Raw genomic sequence first — 16,279 nt, forward strand, 5'->3', positions numbered from 1 at the left:
CTTGCTCTACACAGTGCTTAGCTTTTAATGGTGACGCTTTTTAAAGTTTGTTATAACGAAGTTCTTGATGATGTTTGTAAACAATCACTTAGGGTTGAGTTCTTGAACAGGTCCTCCATTTTGCTATTTGCAAAACCTTTCATTTGACGCCTCAAGAATTCAAATCGGTCAAGCGGTCATCGAGAAACGTGTGTGACATTATTTTGTTACATACACACACACATACACACATACACACATACATACACACACATACAGACATTTTCCGATCTCGACGAATTGAGTCGAATAGTATATGACACTTGGCCCTCCGGGCCTCGGATCGAAAGTTAGTTTATCAAGCAACATGTATACCCTTCCTTGTAAGAAGGGTAAAAAATAAAGAAAAGGGGTCAATGTCACCCCTTATCACGGTATTGACATAAAATATCAAAATAACAAGTAAACCGACAATTATCAAATCAAAATTGAAATTATTTTCAGGAAATTTTTTTTCCCGATTTTGTCAGGTACCCTGTTTTGTCAGCCCTAAATTCAAGATGGGGCTGACAAAATCGGAACAATACTGTATAGGAAAAATGGCTAAAAACCCTATCAAATGGTAAAGTTTGAAGAAAAAAAGAACGTGGGAACAGTACGAGGACGAGGAAATTGCATGAAGGTAAATTTTTATTTGTTTTCGAGGCCAAAAAATATTGAAAAATGTTAATAATTTTTGCCCCTAAATGTATGCAGCAACATTGTCCATCTTTCGAGTATATTTGTTTTTGAAAGAAAACGTTGAAAAATTCAACTGAGTCGAAACAAAAAATTACTTTTATCGATGTTTTGAGCCTTCTGTGCTTAATGGCATCAAAAAAATAAATTTGAAGATGTTGAGATACGTAATAACCATAGTGGTCAAAGTTACCCCGAAACTCGAAATCTGGTTTTGTAAAAAACATTTAATTATGACCACAAATGTCGTTTGAGTTTACTGCAATCCATGATCATGTTTAAAACTCCTCACCTTAGTAAGGGTTTTAAAGCTTTTAGATATTACTAAAAAGCAACCCCTTCCAAAATATTCTAAAATGAATGAAAAAAGTGATCAAAGTTACCCCAGTTTACGGTACTTCTACCAGGGTCAACCATTGTCAGCCATATCCGAAAACCTTCGATCGGCATGTGTTGGTATCCTGGCTGGTCGATCATGCAACTTGAATAAAGAACAAAGGAAATACAACTCCGCAACCATCTTTGCTCTTCCGCTTCCGATTGACCGCATTTTCTGACAAAAAATTCGAGTTCGGAGCATCAACTTTATTCAAAATCAGTTTTCGAGGCATTCCCAAGCAATTAAAAGTTACACATTTATTTAAATGAAGGCTTTGGAAGCTATACATATTGGCTGACAAATTAATGAACTTGAAAATTGCAAAAGATATTTATATAAACGTTGTAGGGAACTTAAGTCACAAAAAGAGCATAAAAGTGCACAAAAGAACTTAAGAGGGCATTCACTTAGTCATAAAGAGTGCATTACTGACTGGCCGGCTGACTGGTTGCGCGGGTGCGCCTGCAGGTATGCTCATAAACAATTTTTTTTTTCAATATGTAGTTTGATAACTTGAATGACCATTCTGTTGCGATATACATATGTAGGAGATGTATAAAAGAAGCAATCGAGCAGCATATTGAACAAATCTCGGCAAACCGCAATTGGTCGAGTTTGGAATTGGGTTAAATTAAGATAGAAATATGATTTTTTGTTGATTTTTTTAACGATTTTTTGGAGTCTGCTGGAAGCTGAATAGAAGTCATTTAGGCTTCTCTAGGAACTTGAAAGTAGCAATAAGAACTTAAGTTTTGAGCTGCAAAGAACATATTTCAGATCAATAATGGGGCTAAGTAATCTTGTTCGTACCTTTTTTAATGTGACTTTCGCATGCTAGGGTTGCTCCCCTGTACAATTATTGAAGGGTTTCATCGTTAAGAACGGCATTGATGTTGCCTTGCCTCAAAAAGTAAGTTTTGGAAATTTGAGATGGACACGTATTTTGATCATCGCCGGGAATTTCTGAAATATACAGCTCAATAATTTTGAAATTAAAAGAGACCCCAAAATTTAAAGTGAAAACAACGGTTTAAAATTCGACGACAACAAACGACATTAAGACGGCGACGCCGAGAACGCCGGACGCCAGCTGACACTTAGGTCGAATTCACAGTGAGCGCGGTGCGAAGTGCGAAGCGAATTTCCAATTCGCGCGAAAAACCGCTTCTCATTTAAACACGTTGAAAAAAACATCGACCGGCCACAGTGCAAGCGAATTTTCGTGCGAAGACCCGGCTGGATCGCGCGAATTCATCCTGTTCATCCGGCCATACACTGAATATATTCTCTCGGATATTTTTTATCGTAAAATGATTTATCAATAAAATCTTTTTCAAAAGTTTATTTATTTAATTATCATTGCCGTTTCTATGTTGGTAATGAAAAATGCACGGTTTTTTTAGCGCGGATTTTCGAAACAAACGCGGTTTCAGTCTTTTTCAATTGAAACAAATTATAACTGGCAATAAACGACCGGTGGCATGAAAGCCCCATAATATGTGTATAGAGTGAAAGGGTTGAACGGATAGAAGTTGGAATTCGTTATCCGACGCCATCTTGAAATCCAATATGGCCCCTTCCACTCAACTTTAAAATGCTGGAAGTGACTGATAAGCACATGAAACTCCCACAATATGGGTATTGGATGAAAGGGCTCAATAAGTAGAAGTCAAATTTGGCTGTCCGACGCCATTTTGAAATACAAGATGGCGGTTTCCGCTTAAGTCAAAATGCAATAAATAACTGAAAATCGTAAGGTCCATCCACAATATAAGAAATGAGTAAAAGGCATAAAAAAGTAGATGAAAAATTATTGACAAAAATTTTGACAGAACTGCAAAAATGCACTGAAATAAATAAACAAAAATATAACAAGTGTTATAAAACTAAAGTAATATTGACAAAAATAGAACAAAACTGTGGGAAAATATGAATAACTATTACTAAAATTCAAAAATATGACAAAAAAATAGTGACAAATGACAAAACTTTGAATAAAACACGCCATATGTGGTTAAATAATTGAGCCAAAAATATGACAAATATTACAAAATTAGACTAAAATATGAGAAAAAAAAACACAGAAATGGCAAAACAATGACAAATGAGAAAAAAAAATTATGATAAAATTATAATCAAAATTTGACAATAAAATGACTTGACAGAACTAATATAAGGACCAATATTTGACAATAAATTTAGAAAAATGACAAAATAATAACAACAAATTTACAATAAAATCACAAAAATCTGACAAAAAATAAGGCAAAATGACTAGAATATGACAAGGTTCTGAAAAAAATATGACAAAAATTTGTCAAAAATAATGACAATAATATAACAAAATTATGAAAAATGAGATAAAAATATAACAAAATACTTTCAAATATACACGGAGAATAAAGTATAGTTTTTCCAACTATATTCCGCCTATATTGAACTATATTTCTGATTAATTCTCGGCTAACTATAAATATTAAACTTCGAACTATATATATAATAGATGATCTGGTTGATTTTTTGCATCCAACTATACATATGATAGATTAAATTATAGCCGTATGATTGATTTTGTGCATTCAACTATACATATGATAAATTCAACTATAATCGTATGATTGATTCTATGCACATAACAATAAGTATAGTAGATTCAACTATACTTATATAATTGATTCAATCATAAGTATTATAGATTCAATTATACTAATATAATTGATTCAATCATAAATATTATAGATTCAACTATATCTATATGATTGATTTTTTGCATCCAACTATATGTATATTATTAAGATTACTATAATACAGTTGGCTTAAAGTTGTGTTCTATCGCTGCATCAAAATTAATTTTATGTATCTAGCAATTTTTAATTTTATTTTAAATCACTCATTCGTCATCCTGTTCGGATACATAAAGGAGGTACAATGGAAACAGCATGCTTGTTCGGTCAGACTCCAGTGATGGAATTGTTCCCACTCGGGTGGAATGCTGTTCGAAGGCCCTCCGGAAGCTTCCAGTGCGGAACCAGTAAGCACATTTGACCCGAACTATAGATTTGCGAATGATTTCCTGCTAAAAAAAAAAATCTTATCTATAACTGATTTAATAAAAATGGGACAAGACTCACGGAGTTATTTATGTTCCGGCAGACGGTGACTAAATTCTTCCACCATCTCATTTTCTCGGAACCGGTCCCCACCGCCATCAAATGAGATGCACATCCAACAGATGAACCGGGTTTTCTTTACCCTGTCCGGGGATCCCGGAGATGGTAAACAAGAAAACAAAATTATGTTAAATTGTGGTGCTTCATTATAAAGCAAATAAATTTAAAAATTTCACCCGTCGTGCTACTCAGGACACACTACTTGCCGTAGTTGGTGCGACAACCAGCGCCTCCGTTCCCTGGTGGCCAACGAGGACCATTTCGAGCCGGACAACGACAATCGGTGCCACCCAGCCGGGATGTCCAACAATTCCTCCAGCGGCATCGATTCCTTCGTTTTGATTTAAGCTGCTGCCGCATCTGGATTGAGTTGACCTAAAGGAGGAAAAAATTTGCCACAAGTTTATTTAAAAAAAAGCAAATGTATGCACCTCGCTAATTACCTTTTGTTTTTGCCATTGGTAAACACCCAGCCACCTGCTGCTGAAGGCACTCTGACTACGCTTATGTAAATACATTTTTATTCAAGTATCACACAATCAATCGTAACAATATAATTTTATTTACTATGTTTATAGTTCAAAACCTAGAATCAATCATACATTTGTAGTTGAATCTATCATATTTACAATTGAATCAATTATACCACTACAGTTGAATCTATCATATTTACAGTTGAATCAATTATACCACTACAGTTGAATCTATTATATTTATAGTTGAATGCCTAAAATCAATGATACAATTGTAGTTGAATCTATCATATTGACAATTGAATCAATTATACCACTACAGTTGAATCTATCATATTTACAATTGAATCAATTATACCACTACAGTTGAATCTATTATATTTATAGTTGAATGCCAAAAATCAATCATACAATTGTAGTTGAATCAATCATATCTACAGTTGAATCAATTATACCATTACAATTGAATCAATTATACCATTACAATTGAATCTATTATATTCAAAGTTGATTGCATAAGGTCAATCAGCAGTTTGTAGTTGAATCTATTGTATTTATAGTTGGATGCATAAAATAAATCATACAGTTGAATGCATTATATTGATAGTTGATTGCGTAAGGACAATTAGAAGTTTGTATTTGAATCTATTATATAAGAAGTTGGATGCGAAAAAATCAACTGCATTTCGATTATTGGTATAACAAGCTGAAATAATTGGAACAACTTTCGTCTTTTTTCTCCGTGTATGTAAGAAAAATGACAAAATGAAGACAAATACGAAATAAAAATCACAAAATTTGAAAAATAAGACAAATTCGAACATATAATAATAATAATAAAAAATCTGACAGAACTATGACAAAAATATGACAAATAAAAACATGACAAAATTATGACAAAAATTAAAATAAAATGACAAAAATCTTACAGTACTATGACAACCTTTGTCAATTGTCATAGTTTTGTTTTGTTTTATCATAGTTTTGTAAAAAAATTTCATATTTTTGTTGCATATATTTTTATCACATTTGTAAGATTTTGGTCATAGTATTGCCAGATTTATGTTATTTTATTTCAAAATTTTGTCATACAGACCCCGCTTGATTTTAGCAACATTCGATTTTGGCCACATCCGAGCAAAAACCGTTCGTTTTTGGCAACATCCAATTAAGACGTTTTTTGTGTTTTTTTTATTTTTTATTTTCATTTCAAATCAATAAAAAGTACTGTAAAACGTAATATTAGCATGAAATTTTTTCATTCGGCTTAATTATGATAGTTTTAAACAGTAAAAACATGAATTTTTCCATGTTTTACTGCTTATAACTAATATAATTGAGTCAAATTGAAAAATTGTATGCTAATATAAGGTTTTACATCAATTTTGACTAATTTGAATTAAAAATCAAAAATAAAAAAGTGACAAAAAAAACCGTTCGATTTTGGCAACATTCGATTTTGGCAACATAAAATTTTCGGGCGTGTTGCCAAAAACGAACGGGGTCTGTATTTGTATTTTTTGATTTATAGTTATTATATTTGTCATATTTTTATTTCATTTTTCAAATTTTCCATAATGTTGTCAAATATTTGTCTAAGTTTTTATATCGAGTTTTGGCATTATTACTAATTTGTTGTTATTATTTAGTCAATTTTTATAAATTTTTGTCAGATTTTTTATTAATTTGGTCATGGCTTTGCCATTTCAATGTCAAATTTATCATAGATTTGGTATATTTTTCTCATATTTTTGTAATATTTTTATCACCTTTGCCATATTTTTATTAAAGTTTTTGTCAGCGTTTCGTAATATTTGTTATTATAATATTCTATTTTTTTTCTAAATTTTGTTATATTTATGTCATAGTTTTAGTAGTTTTTTTTTGCGATTTTCAGTCATTAAAATTATTTTAAAGTTGAGCGGAAGCCGCCGTATTGGATTTTAAGATGGCGTTTCATAGCGTAAGTCTGCAAAATTCGACTGTTACTAATTGATTGAGTTTTTCGGAATTAACGCGGATTAGTTTTTTTTTGCGCGGTTCGTATCCCTCGTTCACAGTTTTGTTAATTTGCAAAGACTTTTTCACGTGTGATTAATTTTTGCAACACCGAAGGTTTTTTTCAGTGTTGAACCGCTTCGCAATTCGCGTGCACTGTGGCCGGCCTTCAAAAATGAACTTGCGAAATTCATCCGGTGAATGAATATTTCGCTTCGCAGTTCGCTTCGCGCTCACTGTGTTCGTACCCTTACGGATTTTTTGGGTGATGCATCAGTCGATCGATTTTTATTTTGGTAGATGTCAAATCACTTTCCAATGCTTTTGCATACGTTTGTTTATAATTTACCAACGCCAGCATCGATAAAAGAAATCACTTCGATAGAAAAAATCAATTAACGAACACGCCGTTTAAAGCGGTGACTAAAATTCAATCAAAAAGCCAATAAGGAAACTCTCGCCGAAAAATTTTGAAAGTGTAAGTAGTAAAGTGATAAAAGTTGTGTCGAGAATCTCTCGTTATAATTCTTAGTTTTTTGTTATTAAGCTTGTTTAATATTTCTGAGGATTTTTAGCCATCGTAGTAGGTAGTACCTAGCAGGAGGCCGAAACGTCGAAGAAATTGTTAAAATTTGTTTTTAAAAATTCACCATTTCATTCATCAATATTTGCTATGATAATACAGCTGAGTACAGCTATTTTGATATAAAAGTCCATCGGTCCTGAAAATCCAATTCTCGATCCCAATGGGAGAGTTTTATCGATATCTGCATAGGGAATAAGCTTTGTAAATATTTATTGCCTTCTGGTTCTAAATACCGCGATCAAAAAGAAGCATTGTTAAGTTCCCCATTAACAGTATGTTTAGTCCTACGTGCCTACATTTTAACAAAACGAACACCTTTTCGACGATACTCGCTGGTTTTAACCCTCTAAAACCCTGGTTTTTTTTTTATTTGGATGAAAAGTTCACAGAAGTTTAGTTTTATGATGACAAACAACTTTTGTTCTATGAAAAACTATATCGCTGAGGAAAAAATTAAACAATTCAATTTGTCAAACATCATCATCTTATTGATTGCATTACCACAGGGGCCAAAGAATTTGATTTTCAGTTCTTTTTTTGGTTGCAATTTTTACTTTAACTTTTTTCTGTAGCTACAAAAGTGATAACTTTTCGAAAAATAGGTCATTTATAACTGCTTGTCAAACCATTCTCATTCTCCGCAAAAATTAAGTTAAAAAATGATTGACTTTTTTATTATGACGATACGGGGTTGGCTTTAAGAGGGTTAATTGTGTATTTGAAGCCAGGGGGTATAAGATAAGATGGCAAAGAACGTATGGAAAAATTTGTCATCGAATTTCAAGGAGCACGCTCGGAACCTCGACTGGTCTAGCCGATTCTACTGCTTCCTCGTTGGCTTCGAAGTCCAAGTAAACCATTTTGCCGTCAGTTTTCGCACCAGGTTGCGGTTTGCGATGATCGATTGCGCCTTCATCGATGAATATCACGTCCCGGCTTTTGATGATCTTCTTGGTCTTCAAGTCATACAGACGGTAGCCCTTGGTATCCTCTTCGAAACCTAACGAATACCAACACCAAATAAAATACCAGGTTCCGATTTTGCATCCCATTTGCGTCGTTTGGGCTTCGGTACATGTAAAGAAACTATAGTAAACAAAGAGGCGCAATCTGATCCCTTTTGAAATAAGACTGCTTGGTTATTTTGCTCGATTGGAATGACACTGACATAAAATCAAACATTCCACCGTGACATTTCGTCTCTTTGTTTACTATAGGCTCGTTAGGTACATGCACCATAAATTGTGTTGCGAAGGTCCTCACGCGCGATGATCCCGGTTTCTTTCCACTTCACAGCTGTTCAGGTGTAACATGATGACCTCTCGTAGGGAAACGGTTCAAGAGATAAACCGCAGTTGAAACGGCTTCAGCCCACCAAGTCTTCTTCAGCTTCACTTCGAATAGCATGCATCTCGCACGCTCGACGATTGTCCGATTTTCTGGCTCACCTAGCCCATTTTGCTGTGGTGTGTGGGTAGTCGTTGCCTGATGGAGAATCCCAAACTTTGCAAGACTTCCAGTTCGTATACTCCAATCCGTTGTCAGTTCGTAGAGTTTTGATCTTGCGTCCTGTTAGCCGCTCGGCCAGCACTTGGATCCGTTTGAGGATTTTTAGTACATCGTCTTCGGTTTTTGTTTCAAGAAAATAGACAAAAATTGTTCTAGACTTGTCATCTCTAAAAGTGAAATAATATCGGCTTCTTTCGAGCGACTTCATCTCTATGGGTCCGTGCCTGTCTTGGGAAATGGTTGACGACCGTCTTCTCTCTCAGTTCAACGCCGGCAACCAGACCATTTGCCGGCTGCTTTAAACTTGTCGAATTCAAGTGGCTCATTCGGCTATGCCAGATGTCCAGAGATACTTTTGATGAGCATGTCAGTGCCCTGTCGCCTACACCGTATTGCTCCAGCTTGAACAAGTCATTCGTATGAGTACCTTGAGCCACTGTGTTGCAGAACTCTACAGCCCGCGTTGTTGAATACCACGCTGTATCCATTTCGGACAATCCTGTTGACGGAGAGCAGGTTCACGAAACAATTGTGGAATGTACCGATCTCGTTGACTTGGAGTTCAGAACAGCTTTTCTGAAAAAGTGTCTTCAGGATGGTTTTTCATGCCTTGTTGTGAGGCATGTGCACTGTGGTCCTGGAATCGAAATACCAATCGGTGGCGTGACATGACTCGATCGTCAAGAGGACAGTGCTTTATCTGACGTATTTTTGCACTCCTTCGCAATGTGGACAAATTTCTTGCACTTACTACACTTCGGACCTCTCTGTTTTCGGATGGTTTGGAATTTTGTGTTGCTTGTGGAATCCTCCACACTTCCCTTTTGCCAGTAGTGCAGTAGTCCGAAATTAGAAATCCGATCCCGTTGAGTTGATATGCCGTATAGGAACCACTTGATTCACGTACTCCGCCATTGAAGAACAGTTTCCGAGATCCGCTTTGACAAGCTTGCCCAAAAGTCCTTCTCGCCTTGTAAGACCCGAATCTTCAAATCCCTTCTCCAGGTTTAGTCAAACTTCTACCGCTGTCGACACCGATTGCACGTGGATATAATTTTTCCAGTAAAAGGATGATCTTGGCCCTTGCTTTTCTGTTCTTCACGGGATCGACATCGTTGAAAGTTCCGTCAGCTTTTCTCTCGGGCTTGACTACTTCCCAAAGGTTCTCAAACTCTAGATAGGTTTGAACGGCAAACTTCCACGTCGGCCAGTTATCCCATCCGCAGAGCCTCTGGATCGAAAAATCTTTACTTGCCATAACAGCAGAGTTCCAAGTTCGGAAACGATAGGCCCATAACCTATTGAAACACGTCTTCTAGAGTTGACAAATAGTAACAGAATAAAGAAAAAATTATTTTACACTGGTCATAGCTTACTACTACAATAGTGTGACTTCGTCGAGCTCTTCCATCCAAATGAAGCAGATCTTGCGTAATGCTGCTACCAAGGCGTTCAGCATCATCTATCCGCCAAATCCAATCCCGGTGACCTAACCGCGCTGGTTGGTGGTGCGCCAGGGAAGTTTGGGGTAGTCCTTCTTTCGTTCGTCCTTGTCAGGCTATTAATTTACATAACACAACAATCATAAGCTGAATATTTGGCTGTCATCAAAAACACAGTATCCATAACACACGCACTTGAATTAACTCGTAAACTGACTAGCGTTTTATTCTATTTAAAGTTAAAAGTTGCTACTGTCTACGCACTGCTCTTGGCTACCGCACGCTCCCTCTACAAACTGCATAAATACTTTTTAATCCCAAATTTGGTTTTAACGCTAAATCCGTTCATAGTTGGTATCATCGGCTAATCAGTATTGCTCGTCGTCTTTCATTCATGTTGTAGTATATGAGAGTACTGCTAGATTCGTTGATTAAAAATAAATAATTTTCTTATTATACCTTACACCTTCATCAATCGCTAACATTTGACTTGGAGTTGAAAAGAACAAGTATTTATTTAGGAGTGAGATTGAACAACGTGTCATTTAATAATTTCCGTTACGTTTGGTGTGTGGATTATAAATATTTTTATATTAACCATTTTTCCCGAAAATAGTGATAATGAATGGATTTCTTTTTCCTAATGAGAAAGTATGAAGTAAGTAGAGAATTTCGAAGAGAGGTAGCTGGAGAAAAAAATGGAAATTTGCTGATTTTGAGAATCGTCGGAGGACGAAGTATAAAAAAGCTTATTTTTCAGTGCAGTCGTTTTAGCAGTAGAGTTAAAGTATCGGATGGAATCAATTGTTTTTACTTGACATTCCACACATTATTTTTATCAATAATTGACTGTTTCGAAACGCTTGCTTAACACTTCAAATCAATACGAAAAATATTTGAAAAAAAAAGTTATACATATCCTGTTTTTGCAGTCGTGTTACTAAATTAATCACTTTTCTTGGTTTCCGCTGCAGGTCTTGCAGCATTTGGAGGCAAGATGGCCAACAGTATTGGCTTGAGGGCAAAGTTCCCGAACAGGAACACAATGATGCCGGAGAAGCGCACGACACAGTAGACGTGCCACCATTTGGCAAAGCTGAGAAATACGAAGGGTACGAGGCACCAGCCGGCCAAGACAATGGTGTAGAATTTAAGAAAAAGAAAGGCAACAATCTTGGCCAACGGTTTCTGCATTATTGCCTGGAAGAATTCGTTTGCCTTCAATACAGGTTCAACCTATGGGTAAACAAGTAATCAAATGTTATTACGTTGTATGAGTATTCTCAAAGTTTAGTAAAATACCTCTTTTTCCAAACGGACAACCAAGAACTCCATGAAGAAGGTAACGTAATATCCGCTGTGGAAGCCGTGCCAAACTGCCAAGAAAATAAGTGCCCCGAGGTGGCTCAGTGAGCGGTTGCCGAGGAATTTGAGCCGTTTGTAGACGTAGATGGCAACCCAGTGGTTAGTTTGGACGTTGAACGATTCAATGTAGTGAGCAAACTTTGTGGTATTTTCGAATACCCCGACCTTGATGTTGGTGCATCCAGACAGCTCGTCCGGATCGTACTCGCGTTCGTTCGGTTTGGCATCGATGTATGTAATACCTGTAAGGGGGGAAGGAAGGGTTAAGTTTTGAAAAGAGTGTCTAAATCTGAATCAAGGGAATGCTTCTTAGGGCTGAGACCCTAGCAACCTTGGAATCTAGGACTCGATGGTTTCGTGCAGCATCGGCTCATCGATCTTCAGATAAGAGATCAGATCAGATCCAGATCTTAATAAGAGAAAATATTTCTACCTAGAGTCAACATGAAAAAACGGTGTAGAAATAAATACATTCGGGAATATCGTAAACGAGTTGAAACATAAACATTTTAAAGTCGTAATAACGTTTTAGTTCACACAAAGAGGGTCTCATAACTGAGAAAGTTATCAACGGATAAAAAGATCCGCTGATTTTGAAGAAGCAACATTGCATTTGTAAAGGTTTTTATGTTTATGTAATTTTTCAAAAATATCAACTCACCGAACAGCACTGTAGCCCCCTCGGCGAGCAGCCAAATAGAGATGTACTTGTATAGGGCTAGCCGACCCCAAAGGCCCATATAGATATGCTTCATAAGGTAGGATTCCTGCTCAAAGTCGCCCGACAGCAGAAAACTGTCCGGAATGAGTTGCGATCCGACCTGGTTCACCAGCAGATAGAACGCCCCGAAGAGGAATTTCTTGGTGGCGTAAGCCGGCGTTCCCTGCGTATACGGCTCGTAGGCACCGCTGATGAAGCGCCGAAAACGTAGCATTGAGAACTGGGGTCCAACCAGAACTGACGACGGGAAATACGTGAAGGCCGTCACTTCCAGCAGCGAGGGCACATCGATGCACTTGTCATCGCGCTTGTTGGCGGCTATTTTCTCCCGACTGTCTGAGATCTCGAACGCCAGCCCGATCAACCGAAGCACCAGCACGCAATGGGGCATGGTCCATTTGATGTCGTACGTTTCCGAAGTGGTGAAGTAGTATCCTGAAATTGGTTTGATGAATCTAGGTGACCTTCTTTAAAAGCATATGAGGGGGTTCTTACCGACAAGTAGATAGCCCATGTGATAGCCGAAACTAAGCGGCACCAGCAGCGGGCTGTTGGAAAAGAACGCATTCAGTAGGTAGGTCACGGCCACGGCCAGTGCACTATGATAGAGATCGAAGCCATAGTTGAACAGAACAATTGCGATTCCACTCGTAGCGATGAAGATGTGCTTGACAGTACTGGATGCTTGAAGCTTGCGATAGAATCCACCCAACGGGTAAGCTGTCGAAGGCAAGTGAAAATGTAGTAAAAGAAGTGGGGTCGTTGAGGAGAGCAGAATAGTATTATCAATAACAATAATACGTTATCGTTGTGTATATGCATGAAACGCTCGACAGAATGAAGCTAAAAATAAGTCAAAACAAAATCAATAACAAACCCGCCGGAGTGGTGAAGGAAGAATGTTTCACAAGACACTTCAATTTGTTTTATGAAAGGGAAAGCCTTTTGTGAAAGATAAATAAACTGAGATTTGATAGATTACAAAATTAAATTTTCCACCAGTAAAAATCACACATTTCCTCACCGGCTAGAACGGAAAGTATCAATCGGATGGCGGGCTGTGAGGCGCCAGAAAGATTGGCCAACGCTTCCACCGGGTTCAGCATCCTTGCTGCGTCAGCCTCGAGTTCTCCACTGTAACGTTCTGTGACCTAGAAATTGGAAGGCAGAAAAAAAGAACACACATCGATTGAAAATCTTCACTGCGACAAATTATTGATGTTTTACTAAACGGTGGGAAGACAGAAAGTTTTCTTCCTTATATAGGTAACAGCAATGAAAGTTACTTTTGATTATTTTTACAAGTTGGGAGCCTTGCGGCAGCAAATATGCACAAAATTTATCGCACTTGGTGCTTTATTATTGGGGAGCCCTATCTGAGGGTTGCGCTGCACTAACACTGGCACTTATATAATTGCCACTTGTTTTTGCAAAGCCGCTTTTTCGTTATCGGCGCAAGTTTGTGACGAACGAGAGTTAGCTAGTCTGTTATTGTACAATCGCACTAATCCATGACACGTGAAAGTTCGCTCACTTTAACTTTGCTCTAAATCTGATGTTTTTTTCTTTTCATTCCTTGGTCAAATACATATTCAAACAGCGCATCTACGAAAATATTTGTTTAAATATCTTAAAGCTAATTTTTAAACATTTTCTAAATCTAAAATGTTATAACTTAAACCTTATCCAAACGAGTAACTGTACCAATTAATTCTTAAATGAAACTTACCAGCACAAACTATTTGTATTATTGAAGTTGTCAATCTTAGTGGAAAAAAGCTGCTCCACCAGTCAGTGGGGGAGCTACAAAGCGACAACCCGTAACGATGGGATGGACACTTTCGTTTAAACGATATACCTACGCGTTCGACGAGGAAGTTGGATGGAGGGAAACAAACAACGACGTCGCATAAGACCGAAAAAAAGCCTCGAATGTTGAGATTGAAGCGCACCACGAGAACCACTGATGTGTTTTATGCAAAAGGGGGTTGAGCAAAGCAAAATCACATGCTGCGGCGGACGGGTTACTGCAGCATAAATGTCAAACTGGCTAGCAGATACACGTTAAAATGGAAGGACTTGTTAAAGTTGGGAATTTATGCAAAACATTGTGCTGTTAGTATGCTGGCAGAATCGAGCTATAAAATAACCACAGACTATACTGACTGGACACTCGATTTCGTTTGTTCGATAATTTTGATGAAATGCTATCTTAGTTGGAAAGTGCCACCCAACTTTCAAGAAAAAACTAGCAATTTCGAAGATAATATCGGATTTTTGTTCTATAAGTATCATGTCAGTGTTTTCAGTGATATAACTATTAATTTACTCAAATGTACACGTAAATTTCCTGTTCAGTTGTTCATTTCATATACAATTAGGAAAAAAATCATAAATATTTTACGAAAAGCTTAAAAACCTAATGAAATGATGAATAATCAAATAAATACCAACACATGAAATTTTGTAACTCCATGAAAAAATAATTTAATATTCAATGTTTGAAAGCTATTATTCTTCTAAAAATATCTATTAAATTAACACGACACGGTTAATAATGGTGCTTTCATTTGTATCATTACAATGCCAACAAATTTTTTTTGAAGAACAGGTAGCTTCTTTGTGTAGGTAATGCAAGGATTTCGGATACTCACAAGTTCTTAGCTTGTTGTGGATTCGTGCTGATTTCCCATCATCTATTTGAGTTGTTTAAAACTTCCAAATCATGTAAACATCTTTAGATGCGAGGGAAAAATCACAAGGCGACCCCTCTACGTCTCGTGGTTTCTCTGATGTCGTTGCAATGATTGGTTTCGGTAAAATAGTTTCGAGCATTTCTCACATTGGTATACTTTCGTCTGATGTTTCTTCTGGAACGAAATAAACACTTGAGATAACTAATCTTGCTTTACAAACAACACCTGGACTAACTTTATGTTGGTTCAACTTAAAGGTGTTCTCAAATGTTTCATCACAGCGTGCACATCGAACCACCAGGCCCGGCTCTTTGGGGTCCATGTGAGTTTTGAGATGACGAATCAGTTTGTATTTCGTACTGTAGCCTCGGTTACAAATTTTACATCGAACTTTTCCTTCCAAATGGATCGAATCCATGTGCACTTGAAGTTTGGTTTTCAACATTTTGTGACATACTGGACACTTTACCCGGTAACCTTGGTGGACATCCTACAAAAAATATGCTTTATCTTTATCCGTTAATTAAATCGTCAATTAAATACCTGAATATGCTTTTCATAATTTTCTCTATCCTCGAACAGTTTGTCCGAACAGAGGTCACACTTGAAGCCATAGCTCTGTTGGTGGATTTCGCGCATGTGTTTCCTCAAATTAAACTCGTTTATTTTCAAACTACACGAAGGACACTGAAGCATGTTGAAATCATGCTTGTCGTCAATGTGAGCGCGCGCTTCATCAACATCTTTGAAGAGAATTCCCTCGGCACATTCGTCGCAACGATAGCGATATCCTTTATGAACTTCCTAAAAATCATTCTTAAATTATAGTTCTCAAAGATTAATAATTACGTCTTACCTCTGTATGATGATCATATAGCTGACAATTTTCGAAAAACTTGCTTGGACAAATCCAACATTTCAAACGTTCCATTTTATATGGTAAACTTTTTTGTTGCGGTATAAACAAAATATAATCTAAAAACAGTTTCAATTCTGAGTGAATACCTTCAGCTATAAAATGCTGTGAACCGACCTGCCATAAAGTGGAGACATAAACCATGAAGAAAAAATTAGCTATAAAACAACAGCGTTGCTTGTTTTTCCCAAAACACGATTTGATGTTTATTTTTTCAAGAAATAATTTGGAAAACCACCTTTTCATGATTGCTTATTATTTTACGCTGCCTTATCTAAACTATAAATTTCTTCTCTAAACTATCACC

At 36.7% G+C, this 16,279-nt stretch overlaps 2 protein-coding genes across 3 annotated transcripts; both read right to left on the reverse strand.

Moving 5' to 3' along the window:
* Nucleotides 1-10,469: 10,469 nt before the first annotated feature.
* Nucleotides 10,470-14,370, reverse strand: LOC129745970 (lysophospholipid acyltransferase 5-like). 2 transcript variants are annotated; one of them, XM_055739379.1, is made up of 6 exons: nucleotides 14,090-14,370; nucleotides 13,385-13,511; nucleotides 12,856-13,080; nucleotides 12,301-12,795; nucleotides 11,577-11,881; nucleotides 10,470-11,510 (listed from the first exon to the last, which is right to left on the reverse strand). In XM_055739379.1, the coding sequence occupies exons 2-6, from the start codon at nucleotides 13,464-13,466 to the stop codon at nucleotides 11,220-11,222; spliced, it is 1,398 nt and encodes a 465-aa protein (XP_055595354.1). In that variant the 5' UTR covers nucleotides 13,467-13,511; nucleotides 14,090-14,370; the 3' UTR covers nucleotides 10,470-11,219. The 2 variants fall into 2 exon arrangements, with proteins under 2 accessions (XP_055595354.1, XP_055595355.1); XM_055739380.1 differs by lacking the exon at nucleotides 14,090-14,370 and adding an exon at nucleotides 13,647-13,859.
* A 658-nt stretch (nucleotides 14,371-15,028) lies between these two features.
* On the reverse strand, nucleotides 15,029-16,041 carry LOC129745971 (zinc finger and BTB domain-containing protein 41-like). The gene is made up of 4 exons (XM_055739381.1): nucleotides 15,913-16,041; nucleotides 15,600-15,860; nucleotides 15,292-15,546; nucleotides 15,029-15,230 (listed from the first exon to the last, which is right to left on the reverse strand). Exons 1-4 carry the CDS (start codon nucleotides 15,985-15,987, stop codon nucleotides 15,132-15,134), a joined length of 690 nt encoding a protein of 229 aa, XP_055595356.1. The 5' UTR covers nucleotides 15,988-16,041; the 3' UTR covers nucleotides 15,029-15,131.
* Nucleotides 16,042-16,279: the final 238 nt, after the last annotated feature.

The sequence above is a fragment of the Uranotaenia lowii genome, chromosome 2 (genome assembly GCF_029784155.1).
Source record: "Uranotaenia lowii strain MFRU-FL chromosome 2, ASM2978415v1, whole genome shotgun sequence".
In the NCBI taxonomy this organism is placed as follows: Eukaryota; Metazoa; Arthropoda; class Insecta; order Diptera; family Culicidae; genus Uranotaenia; species Uranotaenia lowii.